The sequence below is a fragment of the Xenopus tropicalis genome, chromosome 8, assembly GCF_000004195.4.
Source record: "Xenopus tropicalis strain Nigerian chromosome 8, UCB_Xtro_10.0, whole genome shotgun sequence".
NCBI lineage: Eukaryota > Metazoa > Chordata > Amphibia > Anura > Pipidae > Xenopus > Xenopus tropicalis.
Window position 1 is genome coordinate 41463791 of NC_030684.2, and position 22419 is coordinate 41486209.

Consider the following 22419-nt stretch of genomic DNA (forward strand, 5'->3'; position numbering starts at 1 on the left):
AAAGATGGCCTAACAAGGTCCAAGGCTGGGAGTTGGCATTGTTAATATTGAAAACACTGATCATTAGCATTCTTATAGGACTAAAGGTGCCCATACACGGGCCGATTCTAGCTGCCGATATCGGTCCCTTAGGACGATTCGGCAGCTAATCAGCCCGTGGGCACTACTGTATGGGCACTACTGACGGGCCTGCCCGACCGATATCTGGCCTGAAATCGTCCAGATCTCGATCGGACAGGTTAAAAAATCTAGCTGGATCAGGGACTGCATTGGCTCGTTGATGCGGTCCCCGGACCGACTTTGCCTATACCTGCTGTAATAATTTGATCGTTTGGCCCCAGGGCCAAACGATCGAATTAGCCTGGATTCTCCTGATATCACCCACCCATGCGTGGCGACATCGCCAAGCAGGCGGATCTTAAGGTGTATGGGCACCTTAATGGGCTAATAAAGTAAGTTAGACTTATAAAATACAAACACTATAGTCATTTTGTTATGCTTAGTTTCTCCTTTATAGCAATCACATGTATGTAAATATTTGCACTTGTGGAACAATGGCTGGCGTAATGGGAGCTACAAATCCCTGGAGAGCACGTCTGCTTCTGTATTACCTTCTGGCCAACAGATGGGGATAAATAGCTGTTCCACTTGCTAGACTAACCAGCCATAGATTTCTGTTTCAAGGTAGGAGTTATCTGTGTATATTTCATATTGGTTTAAGGCGTAGAAATATACAAGTGCTCTTGCTGGGTACAAGTTAGCTCTAGCATTGACCACATTAAAGCTGTTAAAGGACCTGTAACACCACAAGCTAAAAGTGTTTTATATGCATTTAAATATGTTGCCCTGCACTGGTAAACTGTAGTTAATATAAATATGCTGCTGTGTAGCCATGGGGGCAGCCATTCAAGCTGAATTAGGGCTAGAGGGCACACATTTAAACAGCAGACACCTGATAAGCTTGTAGAGTAAAATGAGTTTAGTTCTTACTCAGAAAGATAAACAGAGGTTGCGTGCCATTCATTGCTTTTTACTAAAGAGACATGTGTGGCAAAAAAAGAGTTAATGTGTAGGTTCTTGATCAGCAGATCAATTATTTATCAGTTTTCGAGTTTGTCAATTCAAGTTTTCGGGTTTAAAAACTTGTAAGACTCTAAAAATTCCAGTTATTTGGCTTGATTTTGCCTAAGACTTCTGTAGAAACTCGCAAGGTTTTAGATGGTGAATTTTTACATTCGAGTTTTCAGTTTTTGAACCATAATTCAAATTTGAGATTTTTTTAGTGCAAAATTAATCGAATTGTGAAAAAAAAATATATCTATAATTTGACTTATATTAGACAATCAAACCCCTCTCTTCTCTAAGCAGCAGCTCTTTTTTGGGGGCTTCTCAGTGTACTGGCAACTTAATTAGCTCCTCTTTTATTCTACAGGATCCGGAAGAGACAGGAAGTACTAAGGTGAAACTGGTGCCACAAATAACAGAAACCACAGATACTTCCTAATTAAAACAGTAAGCAAAAAGTGTGTTCGGCACAAGCCCTATTCACTAAGCTCATGTTGAAAAGGGGGTGTACTGTCCCTTTAACATAGATACTGCAGAGGGAAAAAGACCCTGGAGTGCCTGCCTACTTGGTTATTTTGGTTCCTATTGGGCTCCCCTATGCTGAGGGTCTGGGACATGAGCACCTGGACCTACCTTGTACTACGGGTAAGCTTTCTCTACTCTAATTGTTTAGACCTACATACCTATCGCAGATTTATTATTGGAAAAAAACCAACACTTGACGCACTGATGAAAGGCATCAAATAATTGCATATTCTTTCTGAAAACGTAATTGTTTTGCCTATAAATATGCTGTCACTGATCTGTATGTTTGGTATACTTCTGTGTAATCGGTTGTTAATAACAGTTTATCTGTACCAATTTTTATGATCCTTTTAAAACTGTCTTCCATGTAATCTTGTGTGTGGGAAATGGCTGAACAAAATTAAGCCAGATTTATATGCGTCACTGTCAATCAAACTCTTATTAAATAAAAAAACATAAATGTAAAGGTTTCGTAACCTATGATCTGCCACTGCCTACAAGGAGCTTGTGCCTTTAGCCAATAAGTCATTAGCACGTTGCTTAAAGCTGGAGTACAGTGTGCATTCCCTGCCACAGCTCCTTGTTGTGTTTCTATTCCTTACACTTTCCAGTAATCATTAACAATATTCACAGCTCATGATAATCCCTTCTGACGCACTCAGCAACTTCACGCTCGCTGCCTAGCAAAGATTCTGTAACAGGATCCTATGTGAAAGGAATGGCATTGCCAAAAAATTAGTTTGAAACGTGTATTGTTGGCGAGTAGCTATATCTTGAATTTCACAAGGAAAACTGGGAAATATTGCATTAAAAAATTAATATGGCTTTTTCAGGTTCCTTTCTAATATTTTTTCATATTTCTTCTTATTGCCTTACTAATATTATGTAGTAATATAATGGGTAGTGCACTGCAGGCCCAGACTGGCAATCTGTGGATCCTGGCAAATGCCAGAGAGATTGGTAAGATGCCATAGTCACTATTTATTGGGCTGTTTGGGCCTCTGTCTACATGAAATACCAGGGCCCATTTTGAATTCCTGTCCAGGCCTGGTGCACTGTTCCTCTTTCTGCCGTCTTCAATTATTTCTAGTTATAAGCAAAATGGTGGAAACTTTGTGAAACAATGAAAATTTGCAAAACACATCGCAGTCAGTTGTCATTTTTTTCCCTGCTTTTTTTCACAGTGACTTTTTCTTGTTTCATGCAAAATACATTGGGGTCCATGGGCGTTTGGTCACTATTTGCCAGTGCCAAAATGTAATATTTCACCGCATATCCATACCTGGCGAATAAATTTCCCTCATCACTAGTTATTTCACTATTAATTCATGACATTGGAAAGTTTTTTTAATTAAAAGCTCAAGGTCATGATTTTTATCCCATCAAAAACTACTAAAAAGGGAAAGGTTTCCAAAAACATCTCCCGAAACGTCATATGGCTCTTTGGTCTCTCTGTCACAAAAGTTAAGGAGAGACCCTTTATTCCAGGAGGAAAGCATAAAAACGGCAGTTAGAAGCATAATTTGTTCTTTGTTCGTGCCAGGTTGCTCTGTGTCTGGTGATTTGGGGCACCTCTGGTGATTTACCCAGGAGGCACAACACCTCGAGCTTCCAAGCTGCCAGCCCTTAGGCCAGAAGTCAGGCTTCCTATTCTGCTACATCAGGAGGGGTGTGACTAGGCCCCCCCTTAAGATCAGATACTACACTTGGGGGCATATTTATTATGCTATGTAAAAAACGGAGAGAAAATTCGCAACACATCGCCAGGCTTCGCCGTGTAAAAATGGCGTAAAAACAGCGTAATTGTTTTATGCGTTTTTTCTTCCACTGGAACTTATGGAAAATAACGGCGTAATATCCAGCGTTCAGATGGCGACCTTTTCCATTTATTTTACACAGCTTTGTACTCTGTGTTTTTGGCAAATTAGTTTTACACAGCATAATAAATACGCCCCTTGATGTTAGCCAAAAGACAATGGAAAGGTATGTAGCCTAATTGCCATTGCTGCCTGTTCATATTTTCTGCATTTATCTGCATTTCATTTTTCTAACTCATCTTCAGCCCAGTTCCTGTGTAATAAATCTGGGATTACTTCCTATTTGTGTTGGTATTTACTCTTTTGGGGTGTCACCACAGTTATATCTCCAGTAAATGAAGCCATACCCTAGGGTGGGCTACAGATATCATTTTCCTGATTCAAAGCTGAAACCTGTCAGCAGCGTATTTGCTTTTCTGCTGTAGGAGAAGGGGTTTAACACCTTACTTTACCTATGAGGAGACAAGCAAACCTTTCACTCTGAAACTGAGCTTGCTGGCATTAGTATTTTTCTCCGTATGAAGAAACACATAAAAAGGAATGTTATAAAAGTTCTACAAATAGAAAAATATCCCCTTTTAAATTGTATCAAGCATTATTTTCATAATAATCTATATCAGACTTGGTCAGAGAGAAATCCCTGGTCTTTAAGACTAAACCAAGCTGCTCTAGTCTGAAACATTGCTTGAGTCACTGACTGCGCAAGATAAAATATATCCAACACCCAATATGCCTGTACCTGTCACAAAAGGGAATCAGCAAGTTTTAGGCATCGAGTGTCTCTGACATGTTCATGGGTAACTGTCTTAGTTCTTCTTTATTTAAGCCCCCGATATGGATAACACATAAATAATGACTCAAAAATACATTATTTTTGGTTTTGGCTGAACCCCAAATCTCTCGTGAAAGATTTGGCTAAATACCGCACCGAATCCAAATCCTAATTTGCACATGGAAATTGGGCAATGGAAGGGTTAAATAGAACTATGTGGTTTGCATGTGCTTAAAAAATGTTTTACTTCCGTATTCATGTAACCAAAAGTCACCCGATTTTAAGAATTTGGATTCGGTTCAGTCGGACACTTGCATTTGGCTGAACCCAAATCCTGCTGAAAAAGGCTGAATCATCGCCAAATCCCGAACCGAATCCTAGTTTCCCCACTCAAAAAGCTATACATTTATAAATACATAAGACTAAAGCATTTGATATGGTTCTCCAACCAATAAATGCAACTTAAAGTCACATAAAGACAAATTAGCTCTGCTTTTCTGTGTAGTGTGATTTATAAATGGTTTTCTTACTGCGAGTTTTGGCCAATGTATTCTCCACAGACTCTATCTGAAACAGTGTGATAAGTGGTTACAAAGATGGGATATTAGGCAGGCAGTATGGTGGGAAAGACCTGGAACTCTACAGAAATACATTCATTTTCCTTAAACGTTCATTTATTACAGCCGCTAGTTTATTAGCCATGCTTTCTACCTTTGAGTATGACCTCTGGTACTGTAGCAGGTCAGTCTGAAGCAGCAGTTGCAAGTTCATTATCAAGTTGCCATTGTGAATTCTGACGCGGCACACTTCTTTATATACTCTTTCTACCTTAGGATAATGCTGACATGCAGATAGAGCTGTTAGTTCCACAAGCAAAACAGGACAGCATCCTCGCTGAATGTATGATTTGGGGACCAGAGAATTTAAGTATGGATATGGGACCTGTTATCCAGAATGCTCTGTACCTGGGGGTTTTCTGGATAAGAGGTCTTTTAATAATTCGGGTCGCCATACCTTGAGTTAGCATAAAAAAAAATAAAAAAATCAAACGTTAAATAAACCCAACAGGATTGTTTTGCCACCAATAAGGATTAATTGTAGATTAGATAAGATGGCTTTTCCATAATTCAAAGCTTATTTGATAACAGGTTTCCAAATAACGGATCCCATACAAATATAGATTTGAGTCAAATTTTAAACGCCATGGGGTGTTGCCAGTGAATGAAACTTACCAGCTTGCTAAACCTTGGTTAACTAAGGGAATGGGAAATAATTTACAATGTATGTTTCTTCAGTACTCATGGTGGCTCAGTGAGTAGCACTTCTGCCTTGCAGCACTAAGTTTACTTAAAGCCAGGGTTTGTATGTTTTCCCCATGTCTGGGGGGGTTTCCTCCCACACTCCAAAAACATACAGGCAGGTTAACTGGCTTCTATTTAATTGGACATAATGTGTGTGAACGTGATAGGGACATTAGATTGTTAGCTCTTCTGGGGCAGATACTCATAAGATGAATGAATCTCTGTAAAATGCTCAGAAATGTGTAGGGGTTATATAAATACAAGAAAATAAAAAAAAAATACTCAGCATTCATTAATCTTGCTATGACAATTCCAGCTGGCAAGAAAATAGATGAGGGTAAAACAGGGTGATTGCGTTATTTTCTCTAACTTAAGCCCCTTGGGACTGGCACTTTAAATGTCGTTCTGGCAAATGGATTTCTCAATACTATAAATCCAGCTACTTGACTCTAAAGCAGCACACACCAAGTACTGGCGCGAATCATAATGCTAACAAAGTGCAGGCAATCGGATATCATTGGGCTGATGGCCAGATAGAGATGCATATCTGCAGGAGAGTATAACCTCCTCCAGGCCTTACATAATGACATTAATATAACATAAATTTAATGGCTGCAGGTCAGTATAAGCAGCCAAGCTGTGATGGAACCGACAGGAAGATTACTTTAAAGCTGAGCCCTTTGCTAAGAGTGGGGCACTTGGATCAAACACACTCATCCATTTACCCATGTAGCTGCAGTTTAGAATTTCACGCAGAGATGCCTAATTTGCAAAGAGAAATAAATAAGCCACAAGTCTGGGGATTGAGTCATAAAAACATTTATACAAAAAAATAATTCTGTATGATGATCTTAATAGGAGTCTTTACGTCCACAAGTGCAGTGAGCAAAGTGTAATTTTGAGTGCAATAGGCATGTTTTTTTTCCATAATGCAGCATTTTCCCCAAGAATTCCAGCTTTATTTAATTGTAAATTCATATTTGTAAAGTATAGCTTTGACTTATGATTTCAAAGGGATTAATATCTCACATAAACACACTTTATAACAGTATATGACTTTATAACACATTTAACACTTTAAGCATTTTGTAATCTCTCTAATGTATGTGTGACAGTTACATATTTATATTATCATCTATTCAAAGGTCTAGAAATGAAACTGGGGATTTATTTTTGAAGACCGAGAGTTTCAAGAGTAACTATCCTTAGCAATTCCTTGGCAATAAAATACAAGTATGGGACCTGTTATCCAGAATACTCAGGATAATGGGTCTTTCTGTAATGTGGATCTCCATACCTTAAGTCTATTGAAAAATTATTTAAATATTAATTAACCCCAATAAAATTGTTTTGCCTCAATTAAGGATTAATTATATCTTAGTTAGGAAATACAGGGGACTGCCATTTCCTGTGTTATTATCACAGAGAAACAGGAAATCATTTTAAACATTTTTTCTTCTATGGAAGATGGGTGCCACGTAAGTTTCTGGATAACACTATAAGATAAATATATCTTCTAAATGATGTCTCCTTAGAAAACGTCACAGGTCTAATAAGTCCAGCATAAGCTTAATCTGTTTGTTGTAAAACGGTGTCTACAGTACCTTTCGTTTACAAAGAGTAAAATCTATTCAAACTCCTCTCTATTTGGAGAGGGCGCCGGATGCTACTGCTCAGTGCTGGAATTCACTGCTGCCTCCGCGAGCTGTTATACCCAGCGGTCCCATTGTATGCCATACTTACACAAGCACCTAATGAATTGCATGTAAATGGTGTTTTGAGTGTCTTAATTATTACCGCACCAGATATGAAGGAATTTGCACCCTATTTTAAGCATCCCCAAAGAATATTTTTCATGCTTGTGTGGCTCACCAACACTTTTTACATCTGAGTGTTGCTCACAAATACAAAAGGTTGGGGACCCCTGCTATAGAGAAACAGTTTACCAATGCCAATGAAAATTACCCAAACGCTCCTAAAGTACGATCCACTCTGGTTTGGGGCCCCTGTTTTTATTACTTGGATATTGCAGATATTTGCACCAGAATGAGGCATCTTCCACATTATACCAAGTATACCAAATGAAATAATACTCTCTATACTCCAACTATAGCTCTTTTCCCCATGGAGTATATTTATTTAACTGCTGAAAAGTTCAAGTTCTAACAGCATCTGATTGGTTGCTGTGGGTTACTAGACCTAATGTTACGTTGGATTTATGCCATTACCCCCAATGACTAATTTGGCATGCAAGGAGTTGCCTTTCGAATCTAAAGCAGTTAATTATCTATACTAGGTAAGAGACAAATAATAGACTACGTGGCGTGACAATAGCCATATAAAATATTTGCTAATAAATATTTTGACATACATATTTAAATATGTCACTTTACTTGGCCTTTAAAGTAGCACAAACACTACCCAGCCCGCGTTTAACAAGAAGATGAAGTGCTGCATAACAACACGAGGAGGGGCATAATTGCCATACCCTATAGGATAAAACTGACTTAATTTCCATCCATCAGAAGACGGAAAAACATAACAGAAGCACATCTAAAAGCCCATGTGTGGGGGCCCTTAACTGCACAATGCCGTGTTAATGAAGTATTTTAGGCTTACATCTGTACCACATGCTGGTGTGATTTCAGAGCTCTTTCTTTAATGTGCTGCATATATTCCCCATACAATTTCTCTGGGCCACTGCAAGCTGCACAGCGACTATGTGAATACTGAATCCACTCTGCAAGAAAGCACCAAGTCTCAAAACAGTTGTCCAAACTAAATGTCATTGTTGTTGCTATGGTTGCATAAAATTAGTATAATGTGCTCCGTCTGTGACTTTGCTTGAAAAATGCATATTGGTAAAAAGCTGCCAGTTTGTTTTACCTAGCGTATGGGGAATGCAAAATAACTGCTCCTAAATGAAAAGTCAACAAAAAAGTGCACAAAATTTATCACACAATGAACAGCGGCCTAATGCGTCCCCGCTCTTTGGTGGCGAGGAGGCTTGCAATCTCTAAACATATGTTTACTGCAAAGCACTGTGGGAAGCTATGAATTATGGAGTTGGAAGAAATTCTGAAGCAACATCATTTTCCCCCGTCTGTTTTAACACTGAGCTGTGTAATGTTTGCGGTGCCAAAGAACACTAATACTGTACTGTAGAGTCTAGCAATGCATTCCTAGAAGTGGCAAGAGCGAGCCCACATAACCTTGAAATGCATTCCATGAACACACAACAGCTTCTATCAGGAGCTTGCATGGGATTGTGGCCTCGCCAAACGAGCAAATACTTCCCTCAATATGTCCATCCTAGGGCCAAACGATGGCATGACAATGAAGAGGATACAGAAATCAGAGAGAGGACCACATCCATAAGCCAATGCGACCCTCGATCCAACAGAAAAATCAAGCCTGCCCGATTAATAACTTGCCAGTTTTTGGCCAGATATCAGTTGGAAAGGCCCGTCAGGGGGCCCCATACACAATAAGCTTCTAAACTGGTCTGAAGGACCCAAATCACTGGCTTAAATCTGCCTGTGTATGGCCACCTTTAGTCTAGCAATTCAGTTAGCTTCTCCCCACTGATGCTTCTATTCTTTGGTCAAACCCTGTGAGGGTTGTAGGCTAGCTACAGACATTGGCAAGTGGGGTGGCTCTAATAATCTACTGAGCATTCCTTATACTCCTATTTAAAGGTGTCCTTCACCCAACAATTTTTGAACAATAAAAGAAAAAAGAATATAGTTCTATACAACTTTCTCATATACATTCATAAATCATTTTAAAGGGACAGTTCAGTGTAAAAATGAAACTGAACATGCTCACAAACTAACTGAACAGTTATGTCCCATGTGCCCCCCCCCCCCTAATGTCACTTACTAACTAAGAGGTTAGAGAGCTGAAAGCAAGAAGTAGAGTTCTGGCAATAATGTTAGACATCTGCTCCATAGAATTAGATAGAATTTTTGCCTAACTATATTACAAATATTGTTTATTTTGCACAGTCTATATATTTACCCAGTTTCATTTTTACACTGAGCTGTTCCTTTAAGTGGTCTGAAACTTTTCTTTTTTTTTTTTAAATGTTTTTTTTTTTAAAAGCAATATCTGTGTAACTGTTTATATTCTATGCACTGCTGGCTCTGACTCCTGAAAAAAATGTTACAAGCCAGCTAATGAATGTAGCTCTGAAGCTGATTCAAAGCTTAGGAAACAGCCAACAACTGCAGCTGAGGGAAGCTGACTACATTGTATTTGGATACCTTGCTCTCAGGACTAGACAGTGGGTTGGGTTGGCATGCAATTAGTTGAGCATGACTGGTTAAATGACATGTAAACCTTACATTTTCCTACCATGTGTATAAGTTGGGCACATCTCCCCCACCCAAACCATACCATTTGTACTGCATATATCCCCTCCGCTCGACAGCACCATCACATTTTCCTAAAGCAAATAGCAGCTCTCACCCGGCAGCCTTTTTCCCTCAAACATCTTTAGTAACACTTACATCTGTCAAGAATGCAGGCTTACACAGGCAGAACTTTCTTTGATAAAAAAAAAAAGGCCTGCTGGGATTGTGCCCTAATGGTAAAGTTGAGCTCAGGATTGGAGGTTAGGAGAATCATATGTTTCTCCCACAAAGTGCACAGCTAGACCAGAGTTTTTATTGAAACCAGCAGTGCCATCTTGTCATTGGCTGGTACACTGGAAGTTGTGTTTGGTAACCTGAGTAAAGAAGAACTGAGCATGCCCAGTTAGCCAAGAGCTTGACAAGTGAGGAATGAGAAGAAGGAATCCCAGGTGATTAAGGGGATGCTGCAGCCTTCCTATTAACCTTTGAACATCAGGAGTGACAGGTATTTAAAGATTTCAAAGAGGCTGTTCACTGATGAATTTTTTTTGTGGGGTTTACATGTCCTTTAAAAGAAGCAGTTTGATAAGAGTTAAAACATTGCAGTAATGAAAACATGGCTACATCTACAGTACATATTGATATACATATTTCTAAGTAAAAGACTAACTTAGGGTTGCTATCTGGCAGGTAGAATGCTAATATTATAATAACAAAGTCAACACAGATAAGAAGGTTGGGATATTTTTCTTGTAAAGGGTAAGTGACTCATCACAGTTGTTTTCATTACATTCATTTGGGTATTCTATTTATTCTACCCATTACCTTAACAGTATTACTATTCATATAGTCAGGCAGCCTGCTTAAATGTATCCTGAAGGTGATCCCTAATCAAAGTGATGACTGGGTTTGGGTTTGTCTGTTGTCAGAGGAGTTTCCTACATTCCAGTAGTAACAGAGCCAAATGTATGGGATTTGTCCCATGCTCTCTGAATGCTTTGGTTCATAGTAACAAACCATCCCCAAAGGGTCGCTCATACACAATCATGCCCAAAGCAGCCTGAGAGATATATAACTTACATTTATATGTGGCAGAATTGTAGGAAAGACCAGGCTTGCATTAAACTGTCTCATGTCTGTAACCCAGTACCCTGAGCTTCATTCTTGCCAGTGGCATAGGTAACATAAACTAGATATCTCACTAGACATAGGAGGAAGAGTTTCTATAGACTTTGAATGACTAAAAATGAAGGTTACGTCCTTTATTTCTATGTTTTCTACATTTTTACAATAACTTTTACATTCCTTTGCCAAGTATAGACACAGTTTTATTTAGTTTGCTATGAGAAGATTAGGCTGGCAACTCTCCATGCAAGCTGAGAATCTGCCAATCTAGGGTTTCAACAAAAAGTATTTAATTATCCAAACATTATTGCTAAACAAGGTTAACGTGGGCATAAGGTGTTGATGAAATTCAGCTGGCTCCACCCTTGTATTTGTCCAGATAGGTACTTAACAGCAAGCAATGAGTATTGTTCCACCTTTAAGTGCCATATAGCTACAAATATTTGTTAAATAGCCCCTATTATGGGCACACTGAATTGTTTGCATAATTAGCAGGCATTTTTGCTGTTTAATGACAAAGCCACAAGTATGATACTGTTTTCTCAAGCCAACCTGGTTGGCTTCATTTGGAAAAATGTTACTGACAAATTCCAGATTTTTACAGAAACACGTCACTGCGTCCTAACACTGACTCTATGGGGGGAATTTGCAAAAATGTTGGTAAAGGAAAATGGCATAATAAATGCCATTTGTATGCCAACCTATTCACAGACCAATTTTCCATCAGTTTTCTGCCTCTATCGACAATTTGACAAAAATAAATGTTGTTAAAAAGTGGGAGTGGCTATTGTGTACAACAATTTTTACACCAAAATAGCTCAGGCAAAACACAAATGCAGATAGGTTAACTTGGCTTAAGTCTGTATAAAGAAATTTGTTTGGTACACAAACAACATTTCCACAGCGCAATTAACAACACTTTTTAAAATTTGGCAGCATTGTGACACATCCATAAAACTATAACATACCTTTTCTGAATTTGTTGTGCTTCCAACATTTTTACAATTTGGTGACCAACACTTTTGTGAATTCCCCCCATGTGTTCCAGCCCCCCTGTGCCAGCCAGCATCTCTTCAGCCGACAGTAATGTCAGGCTGTGGGGCAAGAATCAGTGCCAAGAGCTGCACCACCATAGTATCACCTTTTTAATATGTTACCTGTTTCTTTCCACATCTATCCCTAATCTATCCTTAATATCTAACCTCCATTTCTTTTGCTTTCTACTTTATTCTCAGCTTGCTATTCTCTTTTTATGTCATTTCATCTCTGCCCATCATAATCAGTTCACTTCCCCTTGTTCTCCTACATTTTTCTGTATAGCCCACATTAGGGGGGAAGATTTTTTAAAATGTGAGTTTAAAGCAGGGGTCCTCAAACTACAGCCCGCGGGCCGGATACAGCCCCCCGCGGTCATTTACCCGTCCCCTGCTGCATCTTCCCTGGCTAGTACCTGCTCTGCCCCAGTGCATCACGGCATTACGTGGCAACACACTGGGGCAGAGCAGAATGGTGATCAAGGTACAGTCAAATTCACTAATTGTGCTGCAGTATTCTGCTCTTTCTTTGGCTGTTCCTCATGAAATATAATTAGAGCCTAGTACTCTAGTTCATGAGGAACAACCAAAGAAAGAGCTAAAACTTTTGTCAGGATTTAGTATTCGCACCATTTCTGGGCTAAGGCCAAGTATCGGTCTTCCCTAAAGTTTACAATAATAAAGTCTCAAAATACTGGAGCCTTATTTCTCCTGCGGTATTCATGTATGATTTTCGCAATCTTGGGACAAAACTTTGTACCCTTTGTACCCTTGGCAAAGAGCTTAGTGTAGACTGTAGGTCTGATAATTTGGGGCTGATTTACTAATAACATTGTGGTCATATATTTAATCAATTAAAATCTAAATCTGTGGCCCTTAGTGTCTGCTCTGCAGTATGGTTGGACCCTGTGCTTTACACATGTCTCTATCATGGGTTTTTTTTTGCACTACAAATAAGATATGTGCAGTGTGCATGGAAATTCGTTGATGGTTTTTTATAAACTGGCCCCCTGTTTAAAAAATTTGCAGACCCCTGGGTTAAAGCTTAATACATAAAAACTCACTGTGAGGGAATTGGTAGGGGGCAATAGAGAGGATAAGGAAAGGCAAGTCTTTAAGGCAGGAGCTGTTAAAGTACAGACAAGAACAGGGTGACAAGGGTTAAGATCCAGGGACAGGTAGGAGTGCAGGGCAGAGTGGACAGAGGATCGAATGAATAGAACATGAGTGAGTTCTTATTTATTAAACTCTCATTTTGTTAAATAGTGATATATTAGATCCCTTCTTGGTTGCTCAGTGGTGCACTTTGGCTACATTAGTGGCCTGAGGATGGAATGGACCATTGGTGTTAGTAGTCAACATTTTATCGCCCATGTTTCCAGTTGGATGCTGCCCAAATACAGTATATATATTTTTTCAGAAATCTAAAAAAGTTTACTTTTTCTATTGTTACTTATCCCATAACACAGTGACCCCCAACCAGTGGTTCATGAGCAACATGTTGCTCAAACCAGTACCCCCAAACCATATATCTGAATTCCTGACTTGGTGGCGAGTTTTGGTTGAATAAAAACAAGATTTACTACCAAATAAAGCCTCCTGTAAGCTGATAGTGTGCATAGAGGCTGCCTAATAGCCAGTCACAGCCCTTATTTGGCACCTCCATGAACTTTTATGGTGCTTGTGTTGCTCTCCAAGTCTTTTTACATTTGACCGTGGCTCAAAAGTAAGAAAGGGCTGGGGACCCCTACATATATATCCATAACATATGAAAACTTGCTCTCTTACGTTTCACGGTATGCCACTCTACACATGGCCTGGTTCAAATAACTTCTATTTTCTTTACAATTCTCTCTCTTAATAATATGGTGCCCATATCTGTAGCACATGCCTTACAGATGGCATTTTAACAGTATTCACAGGTTTTTCCTATTAAATAAAAAAGCATTTCAGCCCAACCGTATAATTACCATCCTATCACCCAATTACTCATTTTGCCAAACACATCATATGGACTACATTTCTTACTGGAAACAACATTTTATAAGCAAATCGATGTGGGTATTATGGGTTACACCCATCTGAAGTAGCTGTACAAACAGAGATAGTTCCAGGCACCTAAGAAGGGCAGTTTATTTTTCCCCGTCTTTCTGGATCAAACCCTTTGGACCAGACTCCCAAGATGGGAGTGGTTTCTTCATTATTCTTCCTTATCATCAAGATGCACTATTTCAGTCTCTTACCTTCAGATCTCACTTCTTCTTTGCTCATCCATTCTCTGCTCCTCAGATCTCTGCGGTAGGCTCCTCTTTATACACTGGCCACACATGTTGCAATAGGGTCAGTAAATGCTGTTTTTGGTAATACCACTGATTTGTTTGTGTGTAGGGGGACTCAAGGAATCATATTGTATCTGATCAGATATGAAAAACTAGACATGTGTGGAGGTTCAGCTGTCAGCCAGAAAGTGAATGAGGTCTATGCTCCTCTTGAGATTTGCCCATTTGGCTTAATTGATTAGAATAATGCAATACAGACTTTGGCATGTTAATAAAGGAGCAGTTAACCTTCCCACAACTTATTTTCAAATAGACCACCATATCATTTGCGATGAAATATGCACACAATTATGTTCATAATAATTATGACAACTATGCTAGCTGCATTTCTCCCCTTTCAACTGCAATGATGGAATTCTGGGAAAAAACTGCATTGTGGGGAAAAAACATGCTGGTCTTGCTCAACGTTTCACTTTGCTCAGTAGATAACTACACATCACATTAGGACGAAAACAAAACTACCATAATTCATTTTTAAAATCGACAATTAAAAATAACAGTAAAAAATAGAAAGTGATTTAAAAGCCCGCTTGTGGTGTACTGTTTAAAAATGCTAACTTTTGTGAAGATGAGCTTCCCCTTTAAAGGAGAAGGAAAGGCTAAGTCACTTGGGGGTGCCAAAATGTTAGGCACCCCCAAGTGACTTACATGACCTACCTTGTACCCCGGGCTGGTGCCCCTGTTAGGAGAAAACAGCACCAGCCCGGGGCACCTGTAGACACCGCTTCCTCCTTCCTTTGCGCGCTGCTGCCGAAATCCGTGGGCCGGCGCATGCGCAGTAGAGTGAAAAGCCGACTTTAATGTTTAAGTTCGGCTTTTCACTCTACTGCGCATGCGCGCGCAAGCGAGGAGGAAGCAGGTAGCGCCGGCAGCTGCCCCGGGCTGGTGCTGTTCTCTCTGTACGGGGGCACCAGCCCGGGGTACAAGGTAGGCGTTCTAAGTCACTTGGGGGTGCCTAACATTTTGGCACCCCCAAGTGACTTAACCTTTCCTTCTCCTTTAAGCCACACATGATGTAACTCAGGGCTACCAATTTTAAAGCATGTGTAAATCCCAAAAACCTTCAGAGAGCTCTTTTAAGTACTTTTACAATTATCATTCACTATGTTTTCTAGTTTTTAAGATATTAGCAGTCTTTACTCTGTTAATATAGTAAAAATTGAAACAACAGTGCCACCTGCTGGTCGGTTTCATCAACTGACCTGACAGAAGAAAATTTCAGAAGATAGTCTTCTACACTGATGAGCCCTAAGAAGGGCAAAACTGGTCTGTAGTTGGGAATCTGATCGGCTATAATCCCAGCTTCTGCTTTAAAATCCAGTGTAATAAACCCATGTAAATAGGATTTTCTTTGAGCTCTTTGGGACTAGTTCCCAGAATTCTGTGTGTTTATTTGCATATGCATTAGGCGGTCTCCTCAACCCAAATGATTTATTTGTGGATCCACACTCCAGACTCAAAACACCATGGACTACACTGATGAGCCCTAAGAAGGGCAAAACTGGTCTGTAGTTTCTGATCAGCTATTACCCTGGCTTCTGCTTTACAAACCTAGTGGGATAAACCCATCTAAATGAGATCTCCTTGGAGCTCATTGGGATTATTTCCCAGAATTTTGTCTGTTTGCTCACATACACATATGAGGTGGTCTCCTCAACCCCTATGATTTGTTAGAAAAAGATGGGAACCGATGTAACTCTGTTTATTGTTCCGACTGTCAGGTCAGTTGATCATACTGAACAGTGGTGGTGGTGGTGTTTCGATTTTTGCTATATTAGCAAAGTAAAAACTGCAAATACAGGTATAGGATCCATTATGCAGAATGCTCGGGACCAAGGGTATTCCGGATAAGGGGTCTTTCCGTAATTTGGATCTCCATACCTTAAGTCTAATAAAAAATCAATAAAACATTAATTAAACCCAATAGGAGTGTTCTGCCCCCAATAAGGGGTAATTATATCTTAGTTGGGATCAAGTACAAGGTACTGTTTTATAAAAAGGCAATCAGTTTTAAAATTCTGAATTATTTGATTAAAATGGAGTCTATGGGAGACAGGCTTTCCGTAATTCGAAGCTTTCTGGATAATGGGTTTCCGGATAAGGGATCCCATACCTGTATCTTGAAAACTAGAAAAACATAATTAATGTTAATTGCAAAAGTGCTCAGAAGAGTAATCTGAGCAATGTCACATAAATTTGTTTGGAGGGTTTAAATGTCCTTTAAACATTGTATTCTGTTTTAAAGAATTTAACCCTCAAGATAATTATATTTCAGAATTTCTTATTAGAGGTCGTTGATTTCCTGCATTGTAGTTGCTAGCCAGCATATTTCCCAGTCAGTTGCACAGAAACTCCCATTTGTTAGGGTGAAGACACAGGGAGCTACTAGTAGCAGCTACTTGTCATGGCTACAAAACAGACAATGCTGATCATTTGCTGATAATTGTCTATACATGCGTTTTAGCAGAGGCAATTCTCAGTATTGTCTATAGCAGGCGTTTAGTAGCTGTGACAAATAATTGCTACTAAATAGCTCCATGTGTCTTCCCCCTAAATGTACTTGTCCAGTTCACAACTGTATAAATTTTAAGGCACGGGCCACAATTGCATCAGAAGCATCTCCCCGTGGTGATTACAATAACGCTGGAATCATGGGGGAAAACACTGTATTGCAGGTTAAAAACATGGTGATTGCATTGCAAAGTGCCTCCCTTATTGTTTGCCGGCTCCTAAAGCTTCCATGACAGCTGAATATTATGAGAGTTTCCAAAGGAATGTAGCGCTGGTCAGTGACTAGGTGACAATTATCGGAATAAAGCTCGAAAGTTGTTGTTTTGCAGGAAATTAGAAACAGAAGGGGTTTTCCTTTTTGAAGTCCCATTCTGGATAAAGGAAACGTTTTGGTGACAGCCCTAATCAAGCCGCCTGTCATTGGCTCACACGTGTGACTATTACAGACTCCACCATGATGTTACTTTTTTAGCAAATCATGCAAACGGACATGTGAGTTTAATTTACATGCTAATGCACAATTCAGTAAATAATCCCCTCTGTGTTTATTTCCATTCTAGGTCCCTGTTGCATTTTGCGATTGAAGCCATCACAGTGGAAGCCTAAGCAGATCACGCCTGCACCAAGGACTTCAAACACCGAGCCATGGTTTATTTCTAAGACAAAAGCAGGCTTAATCAGAGACATATCTTTGGAGCCAAAGCCCCCGCAAATGGCAATATTCAAGTACACATACATTTCAATAACCTACTGTTTATGAAAAGCATATATCCGGGGGCTGGCCAGAAACCAAGGGAATCAGGCATGTCCCAAACAGCTATTCACGAACTAAAGTTTTCATTATCATTCTGCAATCCGCCCTTGGGTGCCAGTCTGTTTAACAGTAGGAACACAGGGTTAATCCACCCCACTGTCGCACCCATTCCATAGCCATAAACTTTGGTCAGCAACAAACAGACCACAATTCATTGCTCTGACAGCGCTGTTCCTGGGGTCACTCTGACCTATTCCACTTGGCCAACATCCTCTGCTTTAATTTCCTAGCAGTAGATGTTTTGTGTAGATTAACTAGTTGTAGAGGAGAGGCAGCCGAGCGGGCTATTTATCAAATCATTTACCGGGAATGAGACTGGTGCGCAGCTTATTGTTCAGGAGAATTCAAGTAACTATTTGTAGCTCGAATCGATTAAATGATCAAAATACAGACGTGGCTGAATGGAATGAAAGACCAGAGTGAGGGACACATTAAGGTACATACTGACCCTGGGCACAGCAGAAAGTATTCCCTCCTCCTGTACTGGCAGCCACCATACTTTCCCTATATCAGTACCCAGCAAATAATGTTGGATGGAAATCTTTCCCGTAATTATTAAATCATTTAACTGCAACTCCATGGACATAGGCTTCATAATCGTATTTCCATCGGCCATAGGCAGTACCCAGAGCACTACCCCTCTGTGTTATAAGAAGGCTAGCGCAGAGCTGGGCTTTTTACTTTAGAATAGGGTGCAGGCAATCTGTGCAAGGTGTTCTGTCCAGTTAATGCCTGTATCACACCCTCTGGTGCCAGCAACTAGTGGGCAATATACCAAGGGCTGTGTGCCACTCACTTGGAAGAATAGAGCAGTATTAGATATGGAACATTGACTGGGTCTCAACCCTTCTGTGTATTGTTTGGAAAATAGCATCGAGGCTTTGATTAACATGTGAATAATACCCAGATAACACAGAGAACCCTCATATAAAGGAGAGGACAAGTTTAGCCAGTGCAACTAGGTGGGAAGCAAAAGCCTAGTTGGAATCATGTGAAGGAAACTTGCCCACTGGCACATTGGCTTTAAATTGCAATAATCAACCAGTCCCTATTTACTCTTAAGTTAGAGGCACTTTCTAAATGAAATCAATTGCCTGAAGGAATCAGGGGTGATGGAAGAGAAATGACGGCCCATTACAAATGGCCATAATCAAGCTATAATCAAGTCCTGTACAACTCGATGTCTATTTTCCTAAATGCCCTCAGAGAACCACATCTACAAACAAGACAAACTAAAGTGCCCAGTTACCAAAGCAGCACTGTATGCTAAACACTGGGGCAAACTGCCATGCTTTGTACCATCCAGACAGAGATGTCAGAATTTCGCCAGTTGGTTGCATACATAAGTGCAGTCATCCTCCTCCAGGCAAATCCCAGGGTTCCCCTGTGTTTGTGTATCCTGTAGTTTGAGCTTGCACTTCATCCGGGTTGGCACATTAAGGCTCCCCACAAGGCATGTGTTCAGATGGAAGTACCTTTGTAAATAGTGTTTAAGCTAAGAAAAAAAAAGTGTTTTTTTGTACTTGAGTGTGTTTGTAAAAGTAATGTTTCCCATAATGCTCAGGAACACTATACACAATTGCACAGACAGTACCTTCTAGTAGGAAAGACTCTCTGTGACTGTGGATGTTGGTCTAAACAGTTTAAGTCGGCACCTTCCCATAGCGCAGACCCAACAGCAGGGTGAAAAAAAAATTATGGCTTACGTTACATAGTGCAACGGTATTAGAGCTCATATACAAATGCAACCACCAGTTACTAGAAGGAATGCAAAAAATGCAAAAAAAAAATATGCACAGACCTTATTTATGACCTTGCTAGTGCCCATACATGCTTATAGCAACCTGTGGCCATTGATTGCACCCAGTTGTGTGCATGGGTGCTAGGGAACCCTGGAACAACTGCCAGTCTGGACCTCTATTTATGGATGTGAAACAAAGAGCCATAAATGTGGCAAAGATGTATACAAAATACAACACCAATTAAGTGAATTTCAGTTTTACTGAACTTGTTAAGATAACAGAGATACTGTAAGTTCAGACCAGTGTCACAAAGCATTTGCCCCCCAAAAATGCAGTGATTCAAATTGCACCTCTCTATCTGGGTATCCCTGCCTACATGCTCTTCTGCAGTTGCTACATACCTGCTTAGATTTGATTTTTCTATAATGACACCAAGAGGGTAGGCAGGAGAAATGGCAAAGGGGCTGACTGGCAATGCTGGCAGCTGAAATCTTAAGCAAACAGAGGGAGCTTCTAGGGCTAAATATATTGTTCTAGGACCTAGGTGGAATCTAGGTGGTATTGATGTGGCGAATATATTGGCAGTAAAATGCCAAAATGACTTTCCGTCTCCTTTAAGCCATCACTTTGTGCAATTTTTGACAGCTCTTTCTATATACTATACTCCTAGCAATATCGTGTTTGGTGTCAGATAAAGGGGTAGTACAACTTTAAGTAATAGAATGGCCAATTCTTAGCAGCTTTTCAATTGGTCTTCATTTATTATATTGTACAGTTTTTGAATTATTTGCCCTCTACTTTTGCCCCTTTCCAGCATTTAAATGGAGGTCACTGACTTTTTATCACTTCGCTTTCTAACCAGGCCCACTCATATTCATATTTTATTCTCTCATTCACGCCACTACCTAGTTGTTAGACCATAGCAACCAGAAATTCCAAACTGAAGAGTTAAACAAGAAGCTAAATAATAGAAAGACTACAAATAATTAAAAATGAAGACCATCTGCAGATAATTAAAAATAAAGACCAATTGCAAATTGTCTCAGAATTTCACTCTCTGCATTGTACTGAAAATTAATTTTAAGGTGAGCAACCCCTTTAATTTTACTTTTCGTGTAATGTAGAGATTGATTCTGAGACAATTTGCAATTGGTCTTTATTTTTTAATTATTTGTAGTTTAGCTTTTTGTTCAGCAGCTCTCCAGTTGGGAATGTCAACAGCCATCTGGTTGCCAGGGTCAAATTTACCCAAGCAACCAGGCAGTGGTTTGAGTGGAAGATCAAGTGGAATAGGAAAGGGTCTGAATAGAAAGGTTAGTACTAAAATGTAACAATAGCCTCAAAGCACAATAGTTTGTTTTGTTTTGGCTACTGGGGTCAATGACTCCTATTTCAAAGCTGAAAAGACAAAGGCAAATAATTACAAAAATAATGAAAAATATGAAGGTCAATTGAAAATTTGATTAGAACTGGCCATTTTATAATATAGTAAAAGTTAACATAAAGGTGCAACTACCACTTTAAGAATGTGTCTGGGAATCACAGGTGTATCCAGAGATAAGTGGGTCCCAAACAATATATTTGGTTCCAAACCCTGGAAAATTATATGCCCCAGTGGTCTTTGTGCATACATAGCTTTCCCAGCAGAACACAGACCAATCATATACAAAGATTAGTATCATGTTACAGTGTCCCTCAGAACCTATAAACAGAAGGGGAACATGTAGCAGAACTTGTTTCTGGATGCCCAGACCTAATATCAAACTCACCTCCTAATGTCATTCCAGCCTCATAACATTTCCGCAAGCGGCAAGATGGGCAGTTTTTCCTCCGGAACTTGTCAATTGTGCAGTCATTTCTGCTGGCGCAAAGATACTTTTGTTTCCCTGGAAAGAAAAAGGAATATTGTCCTGAATCCTGACAAGGCACCCAATATTAACAAAGAAGATGTGTGACGTATAGGACAGGAAAATGGGAAAACACTACAGCCTTAAGTACACTATACCTGCTATCCCACAGCCACAGTCCCTTCCCAGAGGCTATTATCCCACTGCTACTATAGGCACCATCTCTCCCTACTATACCTGCTATCCCATAGCCCCAGTCCCTTCCCAGAGGCTATTATCCCACTGCTACTATAGGCACCATCTCTCCCTACTATACCTGCTATCCTACAGCAACAGTCCCTTCCCAGAGGCTATTATCCCACTGCTACTATAGGCACCATCTCTCCCTACTATACCTGCTATCCCACAGCCACAGTCCCTTCCCAGGGGCTATTATCCCCCCACTGCTACTATAGGCACCATCTCTCCCTACTATACCTGCTATCCCACAGCCCCAGTACCTTCCCAGAGGCTATTATCCCCCACTGCTACTATAGACACCATCTCTCCCTACTATACCTGCTATCCCACAGCCACAGTACCTTCCCAGAGGCTATTATCCCCTCACTTTTTTCACTCACTTTTTTTTTTATTATTGTAAATACTTGTACCTTTATTGCACACTTTTATTATATTTAATATTTGTATTTTTTGTTTTGTTTTGTTTGTCTATGTAAAGTTGGGAGGAACACGGGTCAAAAAAATTTCATTACAGTAATGATGCTTCATTGTTATTTGTATATGACAATAAACTTGAAACTGAAACTGCTTCTATTGGCACCATCTCTCCCTACTATACCTGCTATCCCACAGCTACAGTCCCTTCCCAGAGGCTATTATCCCACTGCTACTATAGGCACCATCTCTCCCTACTATACCTGCTATCCCACAGCCCCAGTCCCTTCCCAGAGGCTATTATCCCACTGCTACTATAGGCACCATCTCTCCCTACTATACCTGCTATCCCACAGCTACAGTCCCTTCCCAGAGGCTATTATCCCACTGCTACTATAGGCACCATCTCTCCCTACTATACCTGCTATCCCACAGCCACAGTCCCTTCCCAGAGGCTATTATCCCCCCACTGCTACTATAGGCACCATCTCTCCCTACTATACCTGCTATCCCACAGC

General features: G+C 40.0%; 1 protein-coding gene across 1 annotated transcript in view; it reads right to left on the minus strand.

The window, feature by feature from the left end:
• Positions 1-22419, minus strand: part of ar (androgen receptor (dihydrotestosterone receptor; testicular feminization; spinal and bulbar muscular atrophy; Kennedy disease)) — a 167668-nt gene that overhangs the window by 15872 nt on the left and 129377 nt on the right. Inside the window, exon 3 of the mRNA XM_002941842.5 lies at positions 21170-21286. Coding sequence (XP_002941888.3) covers positions 21170-21286 — 117 coding nt within the window. The remainder of the gene's footprint in view (positions 1-21169; positions 21287-22419) is intronic.